The sequence below is a fragment of the Sus scrofa genome, chromosome 1, assembly GCF_000003025.6.
Source record: "Sus scrofa isolate TJ Tabasco breed Duroc chromosome 1, Sscrofa11.1, whole genome shotgun sequence".
Classification (NCBI taxonomy): Eukaryota; Metazoa; Chordata; class Mammalia; order Artiodactyla; family Suidae; genus Sus; species Sus scrofa.
The window spans coordinates 76157683-76185268 of record NC_010443.5 but is presented as its reverse complement, the minus strand read 5'-3'; the positions used below and the strand labels follow the sequence as shown (position 1 = coordinate 76185268).

General features: G+C 36.1%; 2 protein-coding genes across 10 annotated transcripts in view; one reads left to right on the top strand and one right to left on the bottom strand.

Annotated features, from left to right (window-relative positions):
- The window catches only part of CDC40 (cell division cycle 40), a 55522-nt gene extending 49422 nt beyond the window's left edge, over positions 1-6100 (bottom strand). The window contains exons 1-2 of one of the 2 annotated variants that reach the window (XM_005652465.3): positions 5855-6100; positions 4341-4561 (exon numbers count right to left, since the gene is read on the bottom strand). In XM_005652465.3, the coding sequence (XP_005652522.1) occupies positions 4341-4529 (189 nt within the window). In that variant the 5' untranslated portion in view covers positions 4530-4561; positions 5855-6100. Of the gene's footprint in view, positions 1-4340; positions 4562-4796; positions 4840-5854 lie in introns of those variants that run through there. The other variant, XM_003121352.6, reaches the window with a different exon arrangement.
- The window catches only part of WASF1 (WAS protein family member 1), a 72741-nt gene continuing 50088 nt past the window's right edge, over positions 4934-27586 (top strand). For 3 of the 8 annotated variants that reach the window (XM_021091110.1, XM_021091107.1, XM_021091088.1), the window contains exon 1: positions 4934-5083. The gene's annotated coding sequence lies outside the window, so the exon portion shown is untranslated. The other 5 variants (XM_021091105.1, XM_021091081.1, XM_021091085.1 and 2 more) reach the window with 5 other exon arrangements.

Here is a 27586-nt window from a genome sequence, read left to right as displayed (position 1 = left end):
CAGCTAGGGAAAAGAAACAACATACAAGGGAACCCCAATAAGGTTATCGGCAGATTTTTCAGCAGAAACTCTGCAGGCCAGAAGGGAGTGGCATGATATACTTAACATGATGAAAGGAAAAAACCTCCAACCAAGATTACTCTATCCAGCAAGGCTCTCATTCAGGTTTGAAGGAGAAATCAAAACCTTCACAGATAAGCAAAAGTTGAGAGAATTCAGCAACACTAAACCAGCCTTACAACAAATACTAAAAGAACTTCTCTAGGCAGAAAAGAAAAGACAGCAACAGGAAACAAAATTCCACAAATGACAAGGCTCACCAGTAAAGGTATATATACAGTAAAGATACAAAATCATCCATGCACAATTATACCACCAAAATCAGAAATCATGAGAAGAGGTGGGTACAAATGCAGGATACTGGAGATGAACTTGCAATTAAGAGATCAACAACTTAAAACAATCTCATATATATATATAGACTCTTACATCAAAACTTCAGAGTAACTGCAGACCAAAAATCTACAATTGATACACAAACAAGGAATCTCTGGAGAAGAAATATATCTCATAGTAAATAAGTGCTTAATCCACCATGAATGGGGTCATATAACATCATTCTTGGAAGGCTGAAGTCCTCTTAGAACTGATTCTGATTTCCTCTCCATCAAAGAATTTATGGTAATTATAACTAAATAATGCCACTGTACAATTAAATAATACAGTTCTACAATTGTATTATTAATAACCATTTCTCTCCATGGTGCAATGTAAGGTCTATAATGTCTTGTTTATCACATCACCTAGAATGGTGTAATGCCTATATTGAAGAATCAATAAGATGTAACAAATTGTGAGGACATATTTATATAGTTACACTGTTTTTTAACCAACTTATGCATTTTATATTTTACTTATTTTCAGAGGGTGTATTATTTTTGTTATTCTTACCAGTTAAGTTATTCTTTTTATTATGCTATATAAAATATTTAATGGTATTTAAGGCTTTCTTCTTTATAAATTTTAGTTGCATAATATACACAATTTTAATACAATGCTAATTTTTAAAGAAAAATTGAAATGTAATAGATAATACTAAATAGTAAAGATGAAAGCCATACAAAATGGGATAAAGTATAGAATAAATTTCCTATTTGTCTCAGCATATTTTCCATTCCACTTCTCCAGAGGGAGTCACTTAATCTGTTTCTTAAGATCCTTGATATAACAGTCTGTGTGAATGTAACTGTGTTTAAATATATGTATTTTATTCTGTAAAAAAAATAAAATAAAATTTCCAAAAAAAAAAAAAAAGAATTTTTAGAAGCTGAAAAATCAGAGAAAAACATGTCTCACTGGTAGCATTTTTTAGCCAAAAGAAATGTGGCATGGAGAAGTTTTTGTTTTTTGTTTGTTTGGTCTTTTCAGGGCCACACCCGTGGCATATGGAGGTTCCCAGGCTGGGGGTCGAAATAGGAGCCGTAGCCACTGGCCTACACCACAGCCATAACAATGCCAGATCTGAGCCACATATGCGACTTACACCACAGCTCCTGACAATGCCTATCCTTAACCCACTGAGGAAGGCCAGGGATTGAACCTGTGTCCTCATGGATACTAGTCAGATTCATTTCCGCTGAGACATGATGGGAACTCCAGAGGAGTTTTGATAGAATGGAAAGATCTGGAAGACAGATCTGACTCTGACTTATTAGCTCTGTGGTCTTGGATAATTCTTAACCCTTTTATCAGTTTCCCCTTTGATTAAATGGATACAGTAAAGTTTGTCTATTTCTAGACTCAAATGAGAACGTATGTTTAATGAGAAGCAAATATCATATGATATCACTTATATGTGGAATCTAAAAAAAGGTACAAATAAACTTATTTGCAGAACAAAAAAAAAAAAAAAGAAAAATTATAAGACTGAATGGTGGCAGCAGAAGAGGAAAGAGAAATTTGATAAATATTGCATCAAAATGAATAGGACCCATTACCCAATAGCAGGTGGGTGTTCAGAGAGAAAGAAGAGTCAAGAATCACTCCTGAGAGAAGTACGGAAGAATGAAGTAAGGCTGTGTCAGTAAAAATGGAGAGGGAGGAGTTGATTTGAGAGAAATCAATGAAGCAGAAAAGTTAGAACCAGTTGAATGACTAGCTTCAGGGAAGCTAGAAGAAGGAAGAGAAGAGGAAGACCCCTTTGTTCTTGGCTTTACTAATGGATGAGTTGTGGGATCATTAATCAAAATGGAAAAAACACATGAAGTAGATCCTAAGGGAAGGAGAATGTTAATTTTTTAGCACATTGAATCGGAGGTGCCTGGGAGCTACCCTGAAAGAGAAGGTCAATAGTTCTAAAGCTAGCAAGGAGTCTAGAATTGGATGAGGATAGTGTGCCTGGCACATGCTTTCTGATAAGTCTTTAATAACATGAACTAGGTACTAGTGTTATCCCTACCTTACAGGTGAGAAAAAACTTAGACACAGAGCACTTAAGTAATTTATCCAAGGTCCCTATCTGGGTAACTGCTGAAGCAGGATTTGAATATTGGCAGTCTTGATTCCAGAGCCTGTGCAAACCACTTCACAGTGTTGACATATGAGTCACCAGAAGCATCGCAGGTTGAAGGCCTGGAGAATATGAGGGGTACAAAGGGGCAGAAGGACAGTCGCTCAGGAAACAGATACTGAAAGGGAGGGCAGAAGATCAGGGGATTAGAAGACTGAGGATGTCCCCATAGAAGCGAAAGGGAGAGAAAATTTCAAAGAAGAGCTAGTAATAGTGTCACATGATATGGACATTCAAGTCAGACAACAGAACTTGACAATTGGAAGGCCAGTGACATTACTCAGGGACAGTAAGTTTCCCAAGAGGTTAGGGCTAGGCTGCACAGAGTTTAGGAGAAAATGTGTAAAGTGAGCGAGCTCCAAAAAAACCAAGCTGTCAAAGAATGAAGACTCAGGAGGTTGCTGGAGTGGTGTAAATTTAGGGATTTTGTTTTGCTATAAAGTAGGAGGATTTTAAGGTTTTTTTCAATACTCAATGTCCTTTAATAAGGAGTAAAATCCATATTTAGCTCACTAGAAACCTGTAAAAGACGTAAGTTATAACACTAGAGTTGGGAACACCTTAAATACAAAGGAATTTTTTCACACTGCTTCTCTTCACCACATCCTGCGTTCCTGATACCCCCATTAGGGTCTTCTGGGCCTATACTGCCAAGTGGTGGATGCTCTCCTCCAGCTCTACATACACCGACCTTTCCTCAGTTCTCCGAATACATTAAGCTCGTTGCCATTTCAAGGCTTGCTGTTTGTTTCCTCTGACAGGAAACTCTTTCCTTATTTTGCACTTGGCTGCCTCATTCTTGTTCTTCAAAGTCACTTTTCCAAGAGGACTTCCCTGACCAATCTATGGAAGTCATACTCCTACCTTATTCTCCATCACAAATTCTATTCATGGCACTCTATTTTTTTCCCTTCACAGTACTCAATCCAATCTGTAACCACTTAATCTACTCAGATTTTATTGGCTGTCTCTTGCACTAAAATGTATATACATCATGATGGCAAAGATGCTGTCCTCTGTGTCTTCAGCCCTTAGAACAGTTCCCGGCAAATAACATGTGTTAAACAAATATTTGCTAAGGGAAATATAACCCAATTTCTCCCTCTATCACCTTACTCAATTGGGATCATGCACACTGTTTCTTAAACCCAATGCCTTTTCTCACAGTCTTGACTTATATAGGCACTTTTATTAGATACCAGGCTCTCTGCTACAAGGTTTATTTGTATTATTTCACTTACTCGTCATAATAATCCTCTCATATAGATAGATGCTTTTAAAATTGTATCTCCATTGTGGTGAAGAAACAGAGGAGATTGTATAACTTGCCCAAGTTCACACAAGAGATGGAGCCTGGATCAGAACCTAGTTCCGACTTCAAAAACAAAACAAAGCCAGGTCACCGGTCACTATAACCAAGGACACATTCCCTAGTTTGGGAAGTCCTGATTTAGCTCTGTTTATGTTCTGAGGTTACGCCTACCCTATCCAGGCCACATCCTAATCCATAAATTTCAAATTTCACTTCTTCTCCCCACTTGCTTTCTGACGGCGGGAGGCAAGAGCAGGGAGTGGGGGACTGTCTTCAACTTCTAACTCCAGGCTTCTCCTGAGGAAGAGGCGAGTAGGGATAAGAGACTCAAGGGGTAGCAACTTACCCGTAAGGGCTGGGTGAGAACTGAGGAAGGTAATCTCAGGAATAACAAGCGACTTTCAGATTTTGGAACAAAACCGACAGTTCCCGCCCCGCATCAGTAGCCAAAACGCTTACCTTAACTGCCACCTCCGGAGCGGAGTCCACGGCTACCGCCAGAGAGGGCTTGGCCGAAGGCGATTTAGTCAAGTGCATGAGGGAGTCCGCGGCTGGCAGTGAACACCTTCCGCCCTCACTGTCCGAGTCCGATTCGGACCCTGAACCCGAACCATAGGAAGCGGCCAGAGCTGCAATCGCAGCCGACATGACGGCAACAGATACTCGGTGGAGTCCAGGCCCTGACGGAAGAAGGAGCAGCTTCAGGTCCTGATTGCCACGACACACATTATTTATTTCCTTTCCTAAAAAATCCTTTATGATACTTTAAAACAATCAATAAATAGGTTAATTAGTATTTGAACAAGCACAACAAAACTTGGAACTTGGGAGCATTTACTTAGGGAACTAGAGAGGGTTATAATGGCTTATAACTTTCAGGACCTATGTGGCGAAAAACTACGAGTTCCGACATACCTACTGGCCTCCAAGAGCTACACTCCCGGCGTGCAGCGCGGCAGGAAATGGGAGAGGCAGGGTGGGAACTGTAGTTTGGAGTGAGGGGGCGGGGCAGGGCGGGCAGGCCTTTCTTTGACCCCGCCCCTGAATGGTTGGTTCATTCCATTGGCTATCATCTTCCCTCATTCCCCGACCAAGCACTGTTCTCTCCGTCCCCCTCCCCCAAACTGAGGATTGGGTAATACCATAAAGCCTCAGGAAAGGGGGGGGGGGGAGAGACCGATATTCATTCCCTCCACTGATGGGTGAGTAGGTGGGGGTTGAGTTTCCCACCACAGCTGCACCTGGGACTGGGCGGGAGCTGAAGAGGAAAGTGAGAATCTTAAGTGGGAAGACCTTGACTGCCCGGGAATAGCTCCGGGTGGGAAAGATGGGGGATTAGGTGGCGAGAGTCCAGCGGATCCCCCCTGCTTCAGGTGCGGGTCCCCGCGTCCGGTTGTGGAGCGTCGCGCGCGGGGAGGGGGTGGGTGGGGGGCGGCGGCGGTTCGCGGTGTTGTTCGCTCTCGCGTCGAGCACACCGTGGGTCCGGCGGCCGGCGGGCGTCGCAGGCAGCGTTTTCCGTGGCCCGGTGCTTCGGCCGCTGCCCATAGCTGGTTCCATCCCGGAGCCTGACGCTCCTATAGGCTCTAGGTGGAGTCCTGGGAGCTCAGGCGGACCGGCGGCGCCGCCGAAGCATGAAGAAGGGGTAAGGCAAGAGCCCCTCAGGATTTCTTGGTGAGCGCGAGTCTCTCAGGAATTGTTTTTTTGAGGGGACAGGGTGCTGGGAGAGGAACTCTTCCTCACTGGTCAGGGCGGAGAGAGGTGTGCGTGGAGCGCTAGCCTGGCAAAGGTTACGGGGATGGGCGCGCCTCCCCCCGCGACGGCCTCCACCCCCGTTCGCGGGGTTCCCGAGCTACGGCCGCCCACCCGCCAGCCCGGCTGGGTACCGAGGGACACCGCGGCTGGCGGGCGCGCCCGGGTCTCGGTTGCGGGGACCTCCATGAGGCAGCTCTAGTCGGAGAGACTGCGGGTCTTACCTGAGGTGCCCCCGCGGCCCGCCCGGTTGCCTTCTCGCTCTGGGGGAGGCTGCGGCGCCGGGTGTCCGAGAAGCCGCGGTTGCTTTACGTGCCCCAGGCTCGGTAAAGCCAGCTGGTGCGTTTGCGTGTTTGCGCCGCGCGTCCGTGTCTAAAAGACACTACATAACGGTAATGCAAGCGAGGGGATCCGTTTCTCCACTGGAAGACGAGGCGAAGCGGGGCTATTGCTTCTGATGCCTGCTGTTGGGGAGGGGGTGGTGGTGCGTTGAGCGGAGTTAGGGAGCTGCTCACCCAGCGCCGTTGTCGGCAGGACTCGCCCATTGTGCCACTCGGATAATTATTCAACTCTGCAGCATCCATTGCACCTTTCCCATTTTTCTCTTCCCCTTGCTGTAGCATGCCCCCTAGCTTCGGTACTCTGACGCCTTCTCTCACTCACACTTGCGGATGATGAACTGGAATAATGGTGAAAAGAAAGCACATCTGACCTGAACATTCACTACCTGTCTGGTAGCAGATTAATTAACTAATCCCCAGCTAGACTAGATACTTTAATACGACTCAGTCTAATCCTGTCCTTCCTATGTAAAGTGTGCCTAGGATTCTATTTTCATTTTTTCCTTGGTGTTAGATTCACATAGTAGTAGTTAAGTCTTATATCTGTTGGGTAATTGATGTAATTGATTGACTGGTTTTTCATCCCGTCTAATGTTCTTAAATTTAATTTGTATTGGAGGTAACATTTTTCTAATTGTTGCTAGCACTGTATCGTAATTACAGATGCAGTCTCAATCTTTGAACTCTCATGAACAGTTTTTCCCTTATACTTTAAGTTTCTGTTAGGAAAAGTGTATTTTTTTAGTGTCTGATATTTGGTATAATATTTCTCGCTTTGAATAAGGAAAGTTGTGTATTTCTTTATTTTTCAGTAACGGAATATTTCATTGCTGATCCTAGTCTTCAGTTGAATGAAGTATTTAGTATTTAAGATAGGATTTTAACTGCCATAACGACATATCCTAAGTTTATCTAAATTTTGTTTTTCATTTAGTTCTTTTCTTTGCAGTATCATGTATTTAATTACTTGTTATAGAATTTCTTCTCATTTTTCTAATTCTAACCATAAGGATAGGTAGGCTACAATTTTGCGTGATTTACCTGAAAGACGAAATATTTTTTGAAAATGGAAGAAACAACGGTTGGTTATTTCTTATGTTAAAAACTGTTTACATCTCATTATTTAAAAATAAATGGTTCACTATCAAAAATTTTTAAGTGTTTTTCTTTTTGTAATCCTCCATTTCCAGCTTTTCTTGTTTAAGATTGTTGCCATAACCCTCTTTGTAAAAGGGAATTGCAAATAGGCATTGCAGAGGCAGTTGTGTTAAAGTATAGTAATTGTTTTATGGCACTTGGAAGTGGCACACGTATAACTTGATTGTGTAGAATCATTTGCTTGTTAGGAAATGACCTTGCAGTTTACAAAATGGATACCTTTGTGCCTTGGTTTCCTTATATGTAAATGGAAATAAACCCATTTATGCACTAAATAGTATGCATAAATTTAGTAAAGATGTTTTCATGATGTTTTTAAAGAAAACTTAAATACTTTAGCTGATGAATGATGAAAGTATTTCAGTGTAAAGTACAGTGAAAAATGTCATTAGTGTTTTGTGGCATGTTAGAATGGCTAATTTACATTGAATTTTGCTTTGGAGACATGTGGCTGTAAACTGAAAATGTTTCTCATCCATTGAGTTTTTAATAATTGCAAATTTAGTAGGTATAATAGTTAATGTGTGTAACTTATGAAAATGTAAGTATAGTTAATATTGATGAAAAAGTTATGTGACTTGGTAATAAACAAGTAGAATATTGAATTATGTTTGTGAAAAATAAAATCTCCAGAAGACATTAAGGCCTTTTTCATTGAAAAATTTTCAGATGACACAATTAAAAATACATTTTGAATTTATAATACATTGATTTTTGTAGTGTAGTGCAATACATTGAATTTGTAATACATTGAAAATACATTAGGAGTTTCCGTTGTGGTGCAGCAGAAGTGAATCCAACTAGTAACCACTAGGTTGCGGGTTTGATCCCTGGCCTTGCTCAGTGGATTAAGGAGTCGGTGTTGCTGTCACCTGCAGTGTAGTTCACAGATGCGGCTCGGTCGTGTGTTTCTGTGGCTGTGGCATAGGCTGGCAGCTGGAGCTCCGATTCTACTCCCTAGCCTGGGAACCTCCATATGCCACGGGTGCGGGCCCTAAAAAAAAATAAGTAAATAAATAAAAAAGTTAATCATTTGTAAGGTATCATATGGAACTACTTTATTATTCATGTTTGTAAATAACCATATATTCAGAGACAGTGTATTAGTATTGTATAATACTGTATTTATACATTTTACTTTATCGGCAGAATAATTTAAGGTATTTCTAAGTGCTTTTCATTATCACAGTAGATAGTAACTTTTGATTTCCATATTGGAGGATTAACTTAATTAACTTTCATAGCAAAAACTACTGTTAAAAAATATTACTTTTACCACAACAGGGCTTTTAGTTACTTTGTGAGGAAACCTCATATAAATGATAAGACTATTAAAAAGTGTTTAAAATTACTATTTTATAGTTTCATTTTTTGAGAATTAACTTGATTACATTTTTAATGTTTTCTTAAATGACCAACTAAGATTTAGCTGTCATTATTACTTTGATAAATACAATTAGCTCAAGGTTTTTCTAAGCTCCTTGAGGACAGGAGCTGACCCACTGCTTACTAGCATAGTGCTTAGCAAAAATAGGGATTCAAATTTTTTGTTGTTGTTGGACAGATAAAATGAATGAAAACTATCCAGCTGATTTAATATGCCACATGTAGAAATTTTTAAAAGATCTACCAAATAAATTTTTAATTTATAAAGCATATAGCTTGTTTTTGTATTGTCTTTTTAGGGCCGCACCTATGACATATGGAAGTTCCCAGGCCAGGGGTCAAATCAGAGCTGCAGCCACAGCAACACCAGAGCTAAGCTGTGTCTTCTACCTACACCACAGCCCACAGCAACACCAGATCCTTAGCCCACGGAGCAGGGCCATGGATTGAACTTGTGTCCTAATAGATACCAGTCAGGCTTGTTATCCCTGAGCCACAATGAGAACTCCAAGCATATAGCTTTATCTCAAGAGAAAAGAGAAAAATGTATTTAGAGATTCATTTACTTGTTCGAATGTAATTACTTTACCTACACATTTTTTGAACTAGCAGATGCTGTATAATGTGTACATTGTCAACCTTGCATTTATTATGGTAATAACTTTCTTCCTATCTCTTATAGTTCACTTGATGAAAATGTGCATTAAATTCATCTAATTTTTTCCCTAAATTAGATGAATATAGAAATGTGTTTCTTTTTGACTGACTTCAGTTTTCCAGTAAAATATAAGTAGAAAGATACATGTAAATTATAGCCTTGCTAAATGTGCCTGAAAACCTAATTTTTAAAATAAGTGACCTCTGAGGTGGAGATTTTTATAAAATGAAGAATCTTATGTTCTCATTTTATCACATTCAGTTTATAATTTTGAGTCTTTGTGTATTGGTAGTTCCTAACTTAGAATGGGATTGATTATATTTTAAAACTTGTAAAATGGTTTAGAACTTGGAACTTAACTGTCTCAGAAACAATATGCTTCATGGTTAGCTTTGCAGACAACTCACCAGATTTAACCCATAATATACCTGAATTATACGATTAGGCTAAAAATATTAGTTATAAAATTGATAATAATATAAATATTATCATATTATAGGTATTGAAAATACTTATAATACTTTGTACAACAGTCTTGCTGTGGGAAAATCCAAAACTACTTTGAAATGCTAGGAGTATATTTCTCTTGTGGGTCTTTGGTTTTCTTACTTATAAAATGAGAAGGTTGAAGTAGATGACCTCTGAGGTTCCTTTCAGCTACAGATAAAATTCAAAGGTGTTTTGAAGCTAAGTCTAAGCCTTTTTTCTAAGAGTTCATTTTCCCTTTCCAATGTTACTGCTTATATACTTTGTCAGAAAATTTCTCCTTTCTGACTTTCCTTTGAAAATATTACAGTCTTAATATTTTTCTCATCTGCCTATTCTTGGAAGCAAGACTTTTTAAGTTTTTAAATGTTTTTATTATTGTTGTTACAGTTTTTGTTTTTGTTTTTAACTCCCAACACCACCAAGAAGCAGAATTTAGTTGATTTTCTTAGTTTTCCTCTTTTGAGTTTTTTATTGACAGTCTATCAGTAAAGTCAGGGTAGATTTTATTTTTACTTTGAAGAAAGATCATATCCAGTGAACCTTTAGAGAAATTTTTTTAGAAGGCAAAATATTGTAACTAAAGTTGTGAATTAGGTGGATGAAAGTAAGGAGATGGAATATTGCCTGAGAATAGGGTTGTCAGATAATATGTGGAGTAGGCTGTATTTTTATTTGCTAAATCTGGTAGCCTTATCTTGGGTACTGTGGAACTTTGGGCATGGCTAGAGTATGGGTATGGTGTGGTTGGAGGCAGAGTAAGAAAGTGAGTTTATGAACCCCTTGAGGACAAGAGGGTTTTGTTGTTGTCTTGGTTGGTTGTTTTGTTTTGCTTTGCTTCATTTTTGTGTTTCTAGTACTTGTTCTTTAAGCTAGACGCATATTTGAGCAGATAGGATTTTGGCAGAATAACAGGTAAGTAATTCTAGTAAGGTGGAAAAATCAAGATGCTGTGAGAAAAGGGGTCATGAAACAAAGCTGTGTTTGTCATATACACTGTTTTGTAGGTTTTTAGGTACTTTCTTATTTGGAGGTTAATAATAATCAAGAATAACAGGTAGCATGGTCTCTTAAGAGGAAAAGAAGTGACATTGCATGTTTGCTATATGTACAAGCTACTATGTAGGTACTGTTATCTCATTTATTTGATATCATAGTCTTATGAGGATTTTATGGAAGAAGGGAGTTAACTAAATTAAAAAAGTTTATTCTGCTCAGCAGAAGCAGAGGTTCTCTGGGGACTACTCTCTTTCCTTCCCCAGTAAGTTACTGCTGAAGCAACTATTTTAATAACATGATAATCGTAATTCTGCCTCCTTGCTATTCTCTCCTTCATCTGCAATTCGACAGTCAATTGTGATTACCACCTGACCCATGCTAAGCCAGTTATTCATTCAGCACATAATTATTGAAGGCCAATTAGGTGCTAGATAGATATAAGGAGAGCAAAACAGGGGTCTTGATTCTCTTAGGGTTAACAGTATGGTAAGAGACGGATTCTCAAGAAATATACACATTTATCAGAAATTGTGATAAGTGCCATAAACGACAAGAATAAGTAACCTAGTTGATCTTGGAAATCAGGGATGATTTCTTTGAGGAAAGATTGGTGGACACCAGTTATGTGAAAAAAGAACGTAAAAAATACGTAGAAAACAGTTTTGAAATGGGAAAGAGCTTGGTACAAGTTCAAGGAACAAAAAAAGACCAGAGTACATAAAGCTCAGCTAAATCGTGAGCAAGAGAGATTGTGGCTTGGTAAGAGCTCATGGAGGTAAACAGGAGCCAGACCATGCAAGGCTACAGAAGTCTTGGTTCAATGAGAGTTATGGATTTTATTTTTAAGGGTATTGGGGAAGGCCATGAAGGATTTTAATTAGGCTAATCACTGGATCAGATCGGTCTTTTAAAAAGATCACTTTGGTTTAGAGGAGGCCAGAGAGATCAATCACAATCTGCCTGTTTCTATAGTTTATTGCTCCAGTTCTAGGCACCTGCATTGAGCCAGACAACTTACTCAGTTTTTGACTCACTCTGGGTCCTAAGTGCCAGAAGTGGAATAATTTGTTTTCCCATCGGTGGCTAAAGCTATAAAATACAAAACTAATAAACTGTTAATGGCCTTGTTTCTTGGCCTGTGAACTGTCTAAGCAGGGACATCTCAAGAAGAGAAAGAAATACAGAGTACTGGCTGTGGTCAAGTGTCTTTGTCCATGGTCCTGAGGTAGAATTTCAGGAAGTACCCTAGTATCTTTGTAATAAGTTGTCATTATTACTTTTACATAAACTAGTTGGAATGCTATTTTGGTACTTGGCAACTGAGTCCTCTCAGATGAAGTAGTTTGTACAAGATCACAGCAAGCTAATAAAAATGGTAGAAGTGGAAGCTGAAGAGAGATTGCAAAGTCCCATTTTTTCCTATTATCCTATGATGCCAAACCACCACTTCTTAAATTAATGTTTCTGAAGGAATTCTAAGGATGTGGGTGTTGGGTGTGATGACAGCTTTGGATGATGATGGCAGCAGTGCTTTATTTTGGGTATGTTTGGCAGCAGTACAGCTTCCTGGCGTTCTTTTCTCTTGAGTACTAGTTACTCAGGTCTACTCTAATAAGTTAACCTTTTTATAGAACTTCATTTGAAAAGAAAAAGCTTATGTGTCAGGGAATGGATTAACTTATTTGATTTCTCCACTGAAAAATATGAAGTCTGTTATGTTTTCATGTTATGCTACAAAAGTAAGCTTTTTTTTTGTTTTCTACTCTTAATAAGACATCTGTTGTCTTATATCTGGTTTTTGTTGTTGCTGTTATAAATTTTTGTAACAAAACATACAGAAAATGTAGAGATAATGCCAGAGAATTGTGGATAGGTTAAGCAAAATTGGAGGAATAGGGGAAGCATTTTGTATTTTAATATAAAATAAAAATAAGATGAACACCTATTTGTTTTTAAAAAAACACCCAAAAGCTCCATACAATATATCATAATACATGGCTAGAAATTTATCAATTTTGTTGATGTTTTCAAAGAACCCTCTTGTGGTTTCATCAGTTTTCTCTGTTGATTTCTTATTTTCATTTCATTTATTTCTGCTCTATTTTAAAAAATATTTTTCTGATTACTTTAGGTTTATACTGCTCTTCTTTCTCTAGTTTCCTAAGGTGTAAGCTGAGATTATTGATTGTAGATCTTTCATCTTTCTTAATATATGCATTCAGTGCTATAACTTTCCCTTTAAGCACTGCTTTTAATAGATCCTATACATTTTTCTTTTTTCTTTCTTTTTTTTTAGGGCTGCATCCATGGCATACGGAGGTTCCCAGGCTAGGAGTCAAATCAGAGCTACAGCTGCCAGCCTATGACACAGCCACAGCAACGCAGGATCTGAGCTGAGTCTGTAACCTACACCACAGCTCACGTCATCTCAGGATCCTTAACCCACTGAGCAAGGCCATGGATCGAACCCGTAACCTCATGGTTCCTGGTTGGATTCATTTCCACTGCGCCACGACAGGATACTTTTTCAGATCCTATACGTTTTGATGAGTGATATTTTCATTTACTTCAAAATATTTAAAATTTATCTTGAGCCATGTATTATTTAGAGGTGTGGTGTTTAATCTCCAAATAATTAAAGACTTCCAGCTCTCTTTCCAATATTTTCTAGTTCAATTCCATTGTGGTTGAGAGTATAAGTTGTATGTATGCTCTCTATTCTTTTGTGCTTGGGGGAAGGTGTTTTTTTTGCCCAGAATGTTGACTATCTTGGTGAATGATCTGTGTGAGCTTGAGAAAAATGAATATGTATGTGTTCTGTTGTTGTTGGGTGAGGTACTATATAAATGTCATGATGATATTGGTCAGTTCAGTACTATCCTTGCTAAGTTCCTGCTTGTTGGATCTGTCAATTACTGATAGAGGGGTGTTGAAGTCTAACCATAATAGTGAATTCATCCATTTGTCCTTGCAGTTCTATCAGATTTTGCTCCACATATTTTGGTACTCTGTTATCAGGTGTATATACATTAAGGCTTGTTACATCTTCTTGGAGAATTTCTAACCTTATAATTATGTAATGCCCTTCTTTACCCTTGAGATATTCCCCTGTTCACAAGTCTGCTTTCTTTGAGATTATACAGCTACTCCTGCTTTGCTTTTAATCTCTGTACGTCTTTATATTTAAAGTGGGTTCTTGCAGACAATATTTGGTTGGGTCTTCTTTTTTTATTGCTCTCTGATATTCTCCGTCTTTTAATTGGTGTTTTTGAACTATTCACATTTAAAATGTGCTATAGTTGGATGACTACCTACCGTAATTTGTAACTTTCATATTCATTACATTTGTTCTTTTTTAAAAATACTTTTCTCTTTTTTCGCCTTCTTTGGCTTTAATCAAGCATTTTATATGGTTCCATTTTCTCTCCATTCTTAGCATGTCAGTACTTCTTTTTAAAATGTTTTTAGTGCCGTGGAGTTTGCAGTGTACATGTACAACCGAAGTACAAAGCTTTAAATAACACTATGCTACTTCACAGGTAACTCGGTTATAACAGAGTATTCCCAGTTCCTGTCTCCATTCCTGCTGCCATTCATTTCACTTATCCATATGTTATAATTACCCAATACTTTGTGGTTGTTATTACTTTGAACAAACAGTTGTCTGTTAGGATCAGAAAGAAATGAAAAAAATAAAGACTTTATTTTACATTTATTTATTTTCTGTAGCTCCCCCTTTATATAGATCCAAGTTTCTGACCTATGTTGTTTTCCTTCTCTCTGAAGTTCTTTTATCTCGTCTTCTAAGGCATGTTTGCAAATGACAGATTCTTTCAGTTTCCACTTGTCTGAAAAAGTCTTTATTTCTCTTTCACTTTTGAAGAATAATTTCTCTGATTACAGAATTCTAGGTTGATGGGGCTTTTTTTCAGTGCTTTAAATATTTCTCTCCACTCTTATTCATGGTTACTGACAAGGAGTCAGTGCAATTCTTATCATTGTTCCTTTCTTGGTAAAATGTTTTTTTGCTCTGGCTTTTTTCAGTATTTTTCTCTGTCTTTAGTTTTTTGCAACTGAATATTACATGTCTAGGTGTAGTTTTTAGGGGGGTTTTCTACGTTGGTGTTCTCAGAGCTTCATATATTTATGGTTTGGCTCCTGTCATTAATTTTGGAACATTCTCAGGCATTATTACTTCAAGTATTTATTCTAGTCCTTTCTTCTCCTTCTGATGTTTCCCTTATAGGTATGTTATATCTTCTCTAATTGTCCATAGTTTTTCTGTATTCTGTTTTTTATTCTCTTTTCTCTTTGTATTTTATTATACTATTTATTTATTTTTTAGGGCTGCACTCATAGCATATGGAAGTACCTGGGCTAGGAATTGAATCTGAGCCACAGCTGTGACCTGTGCCACACATACAGCAGTGCTGGATCCTTTAACCCACTGTGCCAGGCCAGGGATCAAACCTGTGCCTCCACAGTGACCCCAGGCTGCTGCATTTGGGTTCTTAACACACTGTGCCACAGCAGGAACTCTCTGTTGGCATATTAGTTTAGGAAGTTTCTGTTAATACTTCTTCATGTGCACTGATTCTTTTCTCATTTGTGTCTAGTTTACTGATGATCCCATCAGGCTTTCCTTATTGCTGTTGCAGTGTGGTTTTTTTGTTTTTAATGTTTCTTTTTGATTGGTTCTAAGAGTTTCCATCTCTCTGTTTACATTATCCATCTCTTTTTGCATGTTTTCTCGTTTTTTTCCATTAGAGCCCTTAGTAATCATAGTTATTTTAAACTTCCAGTCTGATGGTACAAAAATCTCTGCCATATCTGAGTCTGGTTTTGATGCTTGCTTCGACTCTTCTGACTGTGTTTTTTTTTTTTTTTTTCTTTTAGCCTGTCTTATATTTTTTTTGAAAGCTAGACATGAAATATTGCATAATAGAAACTGAATTAGAAAGGTCTTTTGTGTGAGTTTTTATATTTATCTGGCTAGAAATTAGGCTGTGTTTGCTGTTTGCTATAGCAGTAGGTGTCAGAGGTTTCAGTTTCCTTTAGTATCCTTGTTTTTGTTTGCTTTGTTGTCTTTGGGTTTCCCTAAAAACACCTTATTACATAGAGGTAGAGCCTTGCCTTTTTGTTGGTGGTGTTTGTTTGTTTGGCATAATCTTGTTATTGTATAGAAGCCCTGTTCATCTGGTGGTAGATGCAGGGGGGTAGGAAGTGGTCTGTAATCCTGTGATAAGATATTACTCTTTTGCAGCGTCTGTGCCCCTGGGCATTCACAAGTGCTTCTCAACTTTCCTTCCCCTTACTATAGGTGTGTCAGTAAAGTTAGAGTGGGAAGAATTTGGGAATTTTCCTTTCCAAGTTGGTTAAACTGGTGAAATCTTTTCCTTTGCTGAATAGGCTTTTATTGTGAAGAACTCTCTTCCTACAGTTATGTAGAAGTTAATCAGGAATTGACTGCATTTAAATCAGAAGACTGAATTTAATTCTTAGTACTTTCATTTTGTTATGTATTTTTGGACCATTTTGCTTCTGACCAGTTCCTTTATTTATAAAAAGTGAATAATGAAAACTATCTTGAAGAGTTGTGTTGAGGATTAAATGATATATTAGAAGCCATTTGTAAACTATAAAGTGTTGTATGAAAGTTAAGTAGTTTAGGTATATCAAATTGTGATATAAACTATGAGTCTCAGTAATCAAGCATCCTGATAATTAAATAGCTTTAGACCAGCCTGCCTGGTACAATATTTTGAAAAATGATACTTTGATTTACTGATAATTCAGAGAAAGGGGGCATATTTGATTCTGAGTGAGATAATAAGTAACAAGTACACTTTGAAAATTTAATTAAGGAAATATGTTGATAGAAGCTGATATAGTATACTGTTAAACTTATGATAGAACCCATTCGGGTTTATGAAGATAAGAACTACGAAAATAAACAAAGCCAATTTTAATTTGGTTTTGCAATTATTCATTCAATATATGTTCTAAAACATTTGATAAGATTGTTAATCAGATAGAATTTTGATGTTTCATTTATTGTAGTATTCTTCTCCAAAGTGGCTTCATGATTTTTGAGGTCATGTAGTCTTTAGTGCCTCAGTACTCAAAAATGTGATCTGTGTACCAGTAGTGTCAGCATCATCTTGAGAGCTTTTTAGAAATGCAGACGATGAGGCCTAAGTTTTACCGAATCAGAATCTACTGAATCATTTTAACAAAATCCATGGGTGACTAGTATGCACCTTGTCATTTGAGAAGCTATAACCTAACTATACATAAATCTTGCAATTAAGAATGACCTTTGTCAAAATTTTCAACTGCATAGTGTGTGTCTCTGAATAGCTTGTGATTTAAAGAGGCAAATGCATATTGGGTTAGGTGTAACTTTAATTTTAGTATTATTAGAAATTATGCTAAACAGAGGGATGCAGTAATCTATTTTTAAAATCTTACACACTTCTAACAGAGATGAGGATAGACCGTTGCAAGCCTCATGATCTACGGGTCAACAATGAATTTTTTCTTAAAAAGAAAAACAAAGTTAATTTTTTAAACTTATAAAATGTAATGGTTTCTTCATCTGACTTCACTGGGGAATTGAGAGATTCCGTTTATGTGTCTTCAAAAAAATTATATCTTCTTTTAAAAGTAAATTTGTATTGGAGTTGCCATTGTGGCTCAACAGATTATGAACCTGACTAGTATCCATGAGGATACAGGTTCGATCCCTGGCCTCACTTAGTGGGTTAAGGATCCAGCATTGCCGCTAGCTGTGGTATAAGCGGTAGATGTGACACAGATCTGGCATTGCCGTAGCCGTGGTGTAGACTGGCAACTGCAGCTCGGATTGAACCCCTAGCGTGGGAACTTCCATTTGCTGCAGGTGTGGCCCTAAAAAGAAAAAGTAAATTTGTATTTTAGTTACTTTCCATGGAAACATGGAACGTTCTTAAGCTGTGTTTAAAGAAACTTTGCTTCCTTAAAGTACATGGAACATAATTTAAACTTTTCTTAATGGTAAAGGTTCCCCTGACTCTTACTAAAGCCTTTTATGTATAGATGCTCAGTTAAACTGATGAGTTGACTCATTATGAAGACCTTCTGTTATCGCAGTTTTTTATAATACAGAGACGTTTGTTCTTAAAAGGATATGGGATTATTTATCCATATAACAAATGACCTACATTGCTGGCCTACATTTTTGTGTTTGCTCTTTTGACCTTTCCCCACATTTCTCTGTCAGATTAACAGCTTTCAGTTTATATGCCTGCTTCTAACAGCTTGCCTCTCATTTTTTGCTTCTAACTGCACTAAGAAACCAGGTGAGACTATATATCACAGGAAGGACAAGTCATTTTCAGTCATTCATTCATTAGTAAATTTTTATTGAGCACCTGTTATGTACTAGGCTCTACTAAGTATGAGTAGTATTCAGGGGAGAGCAAAACAAAATCCTTATTCATGTCGTGCATACATTCTCATGGTGGAGATAAGCACCATATCATATAGTCATGAAGTAAATGAAATAAAGCATGTCTTTTAAGGAAAATGTCTATAAAGAATTTAGTTTCATTAGCATTAAAAGAAATGTAAATTTCTTATTTGTAATGTTATGCTAAGTACGGAAAGATGACATTAATGACCTGTCATCAGTTGAACATGAATTTTAATATATATTTCTTGTAATGGGGATGAATATGAGTATTTCAGCTAATTTTAAATTCATTAAACCCACTCATTAAAAGTCTGACCATTCTAGTATGTTAGCTTCTCTTAAACATTATTCAAAAGCAATAAACAAATACCTGCGTAATACATAGATAGTAAATATAACAGATGGCAGTTAAGGTCTGTGAAGAAAATTAAAGTGGGACATAGAGAAAATAATGGGAAGGGCCACTACTTTAAGTAGGGTTGTAAGAGAAAGTGAAGTGAGCAGATTCGTGAGTGAGGTAAAGTGGGATATGTATAATATTTTTTAAAGAAAGAGTACATAAATGTAGTGCATAGACTGTGACCTCCACTTTGCCTAGAATCCTCAGGTGTTTAATTAAGGTATAAATCTTAAGTATTTCTGCCATGTTGAACATGGGAACCAAAAGTATGATTACCATCACACTGAGGATTTTTATGCTGCTTCTGGGAATGAAAGGCAGGCTGAAATATGAGGTTTAGATGACAAAATGTGGGAACTTTTGGAACATTTGAATAGTTTAAAAGAAAAGTGGAATAGAATACAGTGATCAAAAGTAGAGTTCTAAAATTTAAGGCCTAGATTGATTTAAAATAAAGATGTCCTATAAGGAGTCCCGTGGAGAAGCAGAATGGCTTACCATGTGGATGTGTTGCTTTTGACTTAATAATAAAAGCAGTGATAACAGTAGCATCATTTTTTGAGCACCTGTTATGTGCTAGGCACTATTCTAGGCATATGTGATATAATCTTGAGAGCAACCCTGTGAGAAAGTATAATTCTCATTTTTATCAGGTAGAAACTAGCTTTAAGCATAGATTGCTACATAATACTAGCAAAATCTAAATGTCCAATCTTTTATGCTTACTCCTGAAATGGAATTACTTCAAAAATGGAATTATTTTGATTTACTTGTTAGGTGGCAAAATTGTGGGTATGTTTTGGGGAATGGTTCCAGAGTTGAGGCTATGTGTAGAGTAAAAATAGTCTACCAGATTAGTGTACCATCAAAAGAATTAAATGAAAATAGCTCCATTATATCCTTTTGATGAAGATGCATTTTGCACACAATCAAAAGTTTACTGAGTCGATATTGTAGTATAGAAAGTATAAAAAGAACTGGGATATAACAAAACTTTTGACTCCTGACTCAGTATTTGCAGTGTGGAAATTAGGTCAGCCAGAAGAGGATGCTGAAGATGTAATCAGAGAAGATAAAATGTGTTGCATTCTGATAATGACTTCAATTGGGACCAGAGGAGAAAGTAAGGCCTGTGGTCTGAGACAGTTGTCCTTAGATAGAAAAGGAATCTGAAATGCTAGTGAGGTAGAAAGGGAAGTGAAGCCAAAAGTATGTTGATGGTTTTGAAAATAGAGAAGAATGAAAGGATCACAGGATTTGGAAAGGACAAAGAAGTTTTATAATGAGGAATTGGAGGTGTGGGATAGAATATGTAGGTTAGAAAGGGACATTTCAGGGATGGAGATCTTAGAGACGAAACCGTAAGAGTCCTTACAGACACTTGAAGTGCTTAGTAGTGGAAGGGAAGGGACTAATCCTCAGTACCCAGGATTGGAAAGACTGACATTTGAGCCCACAACAGAGATGGGGGGGTATATTTTTAAAAGCCTTGTTCTATTCTGTATGCTTCTGATTTAGCCTTGGGATCAGCAGGCAGTGATCATTTGAGGAGAGAATCTTGGAGGAAGGAAAAGGGTCATGCATTACTTGTGAGTGCTCAGTTATAAATATATTCTCCTTCTTGCTTGTAAAAGTAATTCTTTTTTTCATTGTGATTGAGGCAGCCAACAACTCTGTATGTAATACATAGGAGATCAGTGTTAGTATTTTCATCATATAGTCATGAAGTAAATGAAATAAAGCATGTCTTTTAAGGAAAATGTCTATAAAGAATTTAGTTTCATTAGCATTAAAAGAAATGTAAATTTCTTATTTGTAATGTTATGCTAAGTACAGAAAGATGACATTAATGACCTGTCATCAGTTGAACATGAATTTTAATATATATTTCTTGTAATGGTGATGAATATGAGTATTTCAGCTAATTTTAAATTCATTAAACCCACTCATTAAAAGTCTGACCATTCTAGTATGTTAGCTTCTCTTAAACATCTTTAATAATAAAGCATATGCAAAGCAGTAAAATGATTTTTTTAAGCTTGATACATTTGCATTAAAATAAATTTTTGCAAAAAAAAAAAAAAAAAACCAGTCTGATTGTGGGAGGTCATGTTGAAAACAAACTGCTGGTTAAAATAGTATTTACTATAATATTCTTAGGAAATCTTTTTAAGGGTAAAATGAGGTAATTATTTAAAAGGGCTTTTGAAATAAGTTTGTATTAATGCAAGCTGTTTACTGTAATATTATAGGCCCCTGTGGGACTAGGACTATAGGTAAGGTCATGATTTACATTTTTAATGAAATATTTAGTGTGGAATTTAAATGTTTCTAATATAATAAATGACTAGAATAAGAAGTATTTTGGTATTCATCACTTTAGCTTTATTGTTTTTAATTTTTAAGTAACTCTATACCAATAACACAGAACTTTTAAAAATGGTGATTTATTGAAAATTAAATCACTTATTTTTTTAAGTTTTTTTGTACTGTTTGAATTTGTTTTTCAACTGCAGCTGCTCCCCAAATCATAGAATTATCTATAATTGACCTTATTCGAGGATGACAGTGAAGCATATAAGTTTGTAAGATACAGATGTATCTTACTTTAAGGAAATTTAATATGAAATTGCTAATGGAGTAAATATAGATAAAAATAAGAAAAAAAGTCCAAGGACTAAGTCCTAAAATAAGATTTAGAGGTATAGAAGATGAGAAGAGAGTAGGAGGAAAGCCAGGAACTTGAGGTTTCCTGAAAGTCTCATTAAGTAATTTCAAGGAATGAACAACTGTGTTATGCTGTTAAGAGGTTGAGATTAGACCTCAGAATTAACCACTGGATATAGCAGATAACTGACCTTGGACAGAGGGTTTAATACAGTGCTGGAAATGAAAGCTTGAGTGGGACAGATTTAAGTGAGAATTGGAGGAGAGAACTCAGAGAACTAATTCAAGGAATTTTGCCCAAAAGTAAAGTGGAGAAATCAAGGAGTGGGGGATTGAATGGCTACAAGCAAAAATGGGACTAGGAGAATTTTGTTTTTGTTTTTGCTATTGTTGTTGGTTTTTTTTTTTAATAAGATGAATGAAATTACAGCATGTCTTTATGTTGATGACAGTGATCAAATAGAGGAAAAAACAGTGATGCAGAAGAAAGAAGGTATAATTAATCCTTACTGCTTAAATAGGATTTGGGAATTGGCCTGGAAGTTTGCCACCATGTTAAATGGTTTCTGTGGAGAAAATTTTAACTTCAACATAGGCAAATTACAGAGGCCTAGTGACCCAACTTATCTACTATTTTATTTTATTTATTTATGTATTTTTTAAAGTGATACCTCTTTTTTTTTTTTTTTTTTTTTTTTTTTGGTCTTTTTGCCATTTCTTGGGCCGCTCTTGCGGCATATGGAGGTTTGTTCCCAGGCTAGGGGTCCAATTGGAGCTGTAGCCACCGGCCTACTCCAGAGCCACAGCAACACGGGATCCGAGCCGCGTCTGCAACCTACGCCACAGTTCACGGCAATGCCAGATCCTTAACCCACGGAGCAAGGCCAGGTATTGAACCCGCAACCTCCTGGTTCCTAGTCGGATTCGTTAACCACTGCGCCACGACGGGAACTCCAACTATTTTATACTTGTAGATTATTTTTAGGAATGGGATGGTAATGTTAAAACCACATACCAGTTTTCCATTGTGATAACTGCATTTATTTTCAAGTCAGGAATAGGATTGTAATGTTTTAAACAGAAGCAAAGCTCAATGATCTACCTGAGCTTGTCTGAATTTGCACTATGTTTTAATCCACTGGTTTTTAAGAATTTTTGCTTGCACATTTTCAGAAAGATTTTTGAAAAATTGTACTCTCTTGCATATTGAAGTTGAGTAGTGTAATATTATACTTAAAACTTAAGTCATGTTTTGTTAATAGGTAATAGAAAATAAGCATTTTATAGCAATGGGAGTATTGACTATATTGGAAAAAATGGTTATTGCTGTTTGATTAAAAGAATTTTTGAGAGCTATATTGGAATGTAATTTACATACAATGAATTGTACAACTAGATAAGTTTTGACTTGTGGATGTCCTTTGAAACCATCTTGACAATCAAAATAATGAGTCCTCCTTCCTCCTCTAATTTCCTGTTCTTCCTCTGTTAATTCCTGCATCCTATCTTTGCTTACTCCTTCCATCAACCCCAACCCTTACCCTAGGCAACCACTAATCTACTTTCTGACACTATAGGTTAGTTTGTATTTTTGTAATGGAAAATCACATACTCTTTTTGTTTGGCTTCTTTACTCAGCATAGATTTTAAGATTCATCTGTATTGTCACATCCATCGTTAATTCATTATTATTATTATTATTATTATGCTGAATACCATTTCATTCTATACACACACTTCCAGTGGATAAGGTATTTGTTATTCCTTCATCTCTTGATGGTCATTTGGGTAGTTTTCAGGTTTCGGATACTACAAATACAGCTACTGTGAGTATTCAGGTAGAAGGCATTGTTTGGACATATGCTTTCATGTCTCTTGAGTAAACACCTAGAAGTAAAATGTCTAAGTCGTATGGTAGGCATATGTTTAATTTTAAAAGAAAGTACTGAAGTGTTTTTCAAAGTCATTACATCATTTTAGAATATTTCTAACAGCAAAGTTGGAGTTGAGTTGCTCCACGTCCTGACCATTTTAATTTTAGCCATTCTAATATGTGTTTAGTGGTATTTCTTTCTGGCTTTAATTTGTGTATCCCTAAAGTGTAATGATTTCGATCTTCTTTTGATATGCCATTTGTATATTTTCTTTTGTGAAACCGAATCCCTGGACATTTAGCTTTGAATTAATTGTTCCCTAATTGAATTTTAAAAGTTCTTTTTCTAGATACACTGTGCTTTATTGGAAATGTGATTTACAAATATTTTCTCTCAACTTATGGATTGTCTTTTTATTCCCTTTTTAACGGTGTCTTTCAAAATGCAGAAGTTAATTTTGATGAATTCCAATTAAAATATTTCTTTTATGGATTGTGCTTTTGGTGTTACATCTAAGAAATCTTTGCTTAACCCAAGGCCACAAAGATTTTCTGTTTTCTTCTAGAAGTCTTATAGTTTCATGTTCTACATTTCATAGGGCTGTGACTCGTTTTTACATGGTATGAGGTAAAGATGAAAGTTCTTTAAATTTTTTAAAAAATACAGATACTCAGTTATTGTAGGACCATTTTTTTAAAAAGCATTCTCTATCAAATTAACTTTGCACTTGTGTAAAAAAAAAATCATTTGACTGTTTGTGTTAGATTATTTTTGGACTCTGTTTTGTTCCACTGGCTGTTTCTCTGTCGTCATACCAACACCACACTACTTGGAATAGTGTAGCTTTATAATAAGTGTTGAAGTCAGGTAGTATAAATCCTCCGGTATTGCTTTTCTTTTTCAAAGTGCTATGTATTTCTTCTTGAGTGAGGTTTAGTGGCTGTGTCTTTCCAAGAATTTTTCCATTTCATTTAAGATGTTGGATTTATTGGTATAAGTAGTTTTTTTTTTGTTTTTTTTGTTTTTTTTTAATATTTCCTAACTGTTCTTTTAGTATCTGTAGGATCTGTGGTGAAAGCACTCCTTTCATTCCAGATTGTATTGGCAGTTTGTATTTTCCCCATGTTCTCCCCTACCTGTCTGCTGGCTTATCTGTTTATTGATGTTTGCAAAGCAGCAGCTCTTGATTTCTTTGATTTTTTTTCCCCACATAATTTTTCTGTTTTTTGTTCCATTGATTTCTTCTCTCACCTGTAGTGTTTCCTCTCTTTTGCTTACTTCCATGTTGTTTTATTTTTGTTTGTTTGTTTGTTTTGTTTTTTTAAGGGCGCACCAGGGGCATATGGAGGTTCCCAGGCTAGGGGTCAAATTGAAGCTTCATCCGCTGGCCTACACCCCAGCCACAGCAACACCAGATCCGAGCCGCATCTGCAACCTACACCACAGCTCATGGCAACGCTGGGTCCTTAATCCACCAAATGAGGCCAGAGATCGAACCTATGTCTTCATGGATACTAGTCAGATTCTTTTCTGCTGAGCCATGACGGGAACTCCTACTTTCAGTTTAATCTAAACTATTATTTCTAGTTTCTTGAAGTAAAAGTAGTTGAGGCCATTCAAGACCTTTCTTCTTTTTCAATATAGACATTTAATTGCTCAAATTTTCCCTCTTTAAGCTGCTTCCCTCAAATTTTGATATGTTGTTTTAATTTTCATTCAGTTTAAAATAACTTTTTATTTCTTCTTTGACTTGGGGTTATTCAGACTTCCTAGTTTCCAAAAATTTGAGAATTTTCCAGATATCCTTCTGTTGTTAATTTCTAAAGTAATTAGATTGTGATCAGAAAACATACCTTGTAAGACTTAAATCCTTTAAAATTTATTCTTAGAGACGCAAGTGGTATCTCTTGGTAAATGTTACTTGTATACTGCAATATTTGAAAAAACTGTGTATTCTATTGTTTTGGGATAGGATGTTAGATAAAGTTCAGTTAGGTCAAGTTGGTTGATGGTGTTCTTGAAGACCTCTATATGCTTATTGATTTTCTGTTTACTTGCTGTGTTAGTTATCACAAGAGGTGCTGAAATTTCTGACTACATCTATAGACTTTTCTATATTTTCTTGCACTTCTATTAATTTTTTAATCTATCTTTCATTTTTTAAAGTTTTATGGACGGTATAGTTGATTATAAGGTAATAATTTCTGCTGTACAACAAAGTGATTCAGTTACGCATATACACACATCCATTCTCCTTCAGATTTTTTTCCCACATATATTATCACAGAATATTGAGTAGAGTTCTCTGTTACATACTAGGTCCCCACTGGCCAATCATTCCATATACCACAGTGTAAATCAATTTATTTGTAAAATGCATAAACATTTTAGATTATTATGTCTTCTTGATGAATTGATACCTTTATTAGTATGAATTATTCCCTTTATCTAGTAATATTCTTTCTCTAAAATTGACTTTGTCTGATATTAATATAGTAACTCCAACTTTTTTTCATTAGCATGATCTATCTTTTTCTATCCTTTTATTTTTAATGTATTTGTGTATTAATATTTAAAACAGATTACTTATAGCCAGAATGTGGATGGGTCTTGTTTTTCTAATACAGTCTTATAATCTCTGCCTTTTAATTGGCATCTTCAGATCATTTATGGTTAATGTGATTATTGATAGGGAAGGGTTTAAATCTAGTTTTGCTGTTTGATTTCTTTCTGTCTTAACTGTTTTCAATCTTTTTATCTCTCTTTTTTCTCTTCTTTTAGATTAATTTTTTAATGATTCTATTTTGTCTCATTTGTTGGCTTAATAGCTATAATTCCTTGTGATATTGTAGTGTTTGCTTTAGAGTTTATAGCATACATCTTTAACTGATCATAGTTTACTTTTAGGTAAAATGATGAATTTTTCACAAATCAGTTTGTTCAGCTTTCTAATTATGTCACTGCAGTCATATCACATCATTTCTCAGTTCAAAACTATTTCCACTTGACTGCTCACTTCCTGCAGGATTAAGGACAAACTGTTCATCCTGATAAGCAACATAACCCATTGTATCTGTCTTTAATTTATCTTCCCTTTCTTTTCTCTCACTACTCTTCTACTTTTATTTTATTAGTTCAGTCAAACTGTTCTCTTTCTTCTCCAATATAGTTTCCTGTCTCTGAATTTGTTAGTGCTGTTTTGTGTGCTTCTGAAAAGTTTTGAGAGCAAGTATGTCTGCAAATTACTTTTTGTACCGCTGTCATAATTCTTTGCATCTTTGAAGGCTCTTATCACATATAATCTATTTCATTGACTTTTACCTTATACTCAGCTGGTTATGGTCTTTCCATTCATTATGTTTTTACAATTGTTCTGTGATTTTTTTTAATATCACTGACTTTACACTACCTTTGATTATACAGGTCCAGAATTCTTTATCTGTAGTTTTAAAGTCTACAAAACTCTGAAAACTAGAACTTTCTTAAAAAAACGATCTATCTTTTTCTATCCTTTTATTTTTAATGTATTTGTGTATTAATATTTAAAACAGATTACTTATAGCCAGAATGTGGATGGGTCTTGTTTTTCTAATACAGTCTTATAATCTCTGCCTTTTAATTGGCATCTTCAGATCATTTATGGTTAATGTGATTATTGATAGGGAAGGGTTTAAATCTAGTTTTGCTGTTTGATTTCTTTCTGTCTTAACTGTTTTCAATCTTTTATCTCTTTTTCTCTTCTTTTAGATTAATTTTTAATGATTCTATTTTGTCTCATTTGTTGGCTTAATAGCTATAATTCCTTGTGATATTGTAGTGTTTGCTTTAGAGTTTATAGCATACATCTTTAACTGATCATAGTTTACTTTTAGGTAAAATGATGAATTTTTCACAAATCAGTTTGTTCAGCTTTCTAATTATGTCACTGCAGTCATATCACATCATTTCTCAGTTCAAAACTATTTCCACTTGACTGCTCACTTCCTGCAGGATTAAGGACAAACTGTTCATCCTGATAAGCAACATAACCCATTGTATCTGTCTTTAATTTATCTTCCTTTCTTTTCTCTCACTACTCTTCTACTTTTATTTTATTAGTTCAGTCAAACTGTTCTCTTTCTTCTCCAATATAGTTTCCTGTCTCTGAATTTGTTAGTGCTGTTTGTGTGCTTCTGAAAAGTTTTGAGAGCAAGTATGTCTGCAAATTACTTTTTGTACCGCTGTCATAATTCTTTGCATCTTTGAAGGCTCTTATCACATATAATCTATTTCATTGACTTTTACCTTATACTCAGCTGGTTATGGTCTTTCCATTCATTATGTTTTTACAATTGTTCTGTGATTTTTTTTAATATCACTGACTTTACACTACCTTTGATTATACAGGTCCAGAATTCTTTATCTGTAGTTTTAAAGTCTACAAAACTCTGAAAACTAGAACTTTCTTAAAAAAACAAAACAAAACAAAAAAAAAGCAAAACTAGTTTGGTGGCTCTGGTGGGCAAAGTAATACCTCCCCACAGGATGTCCATGT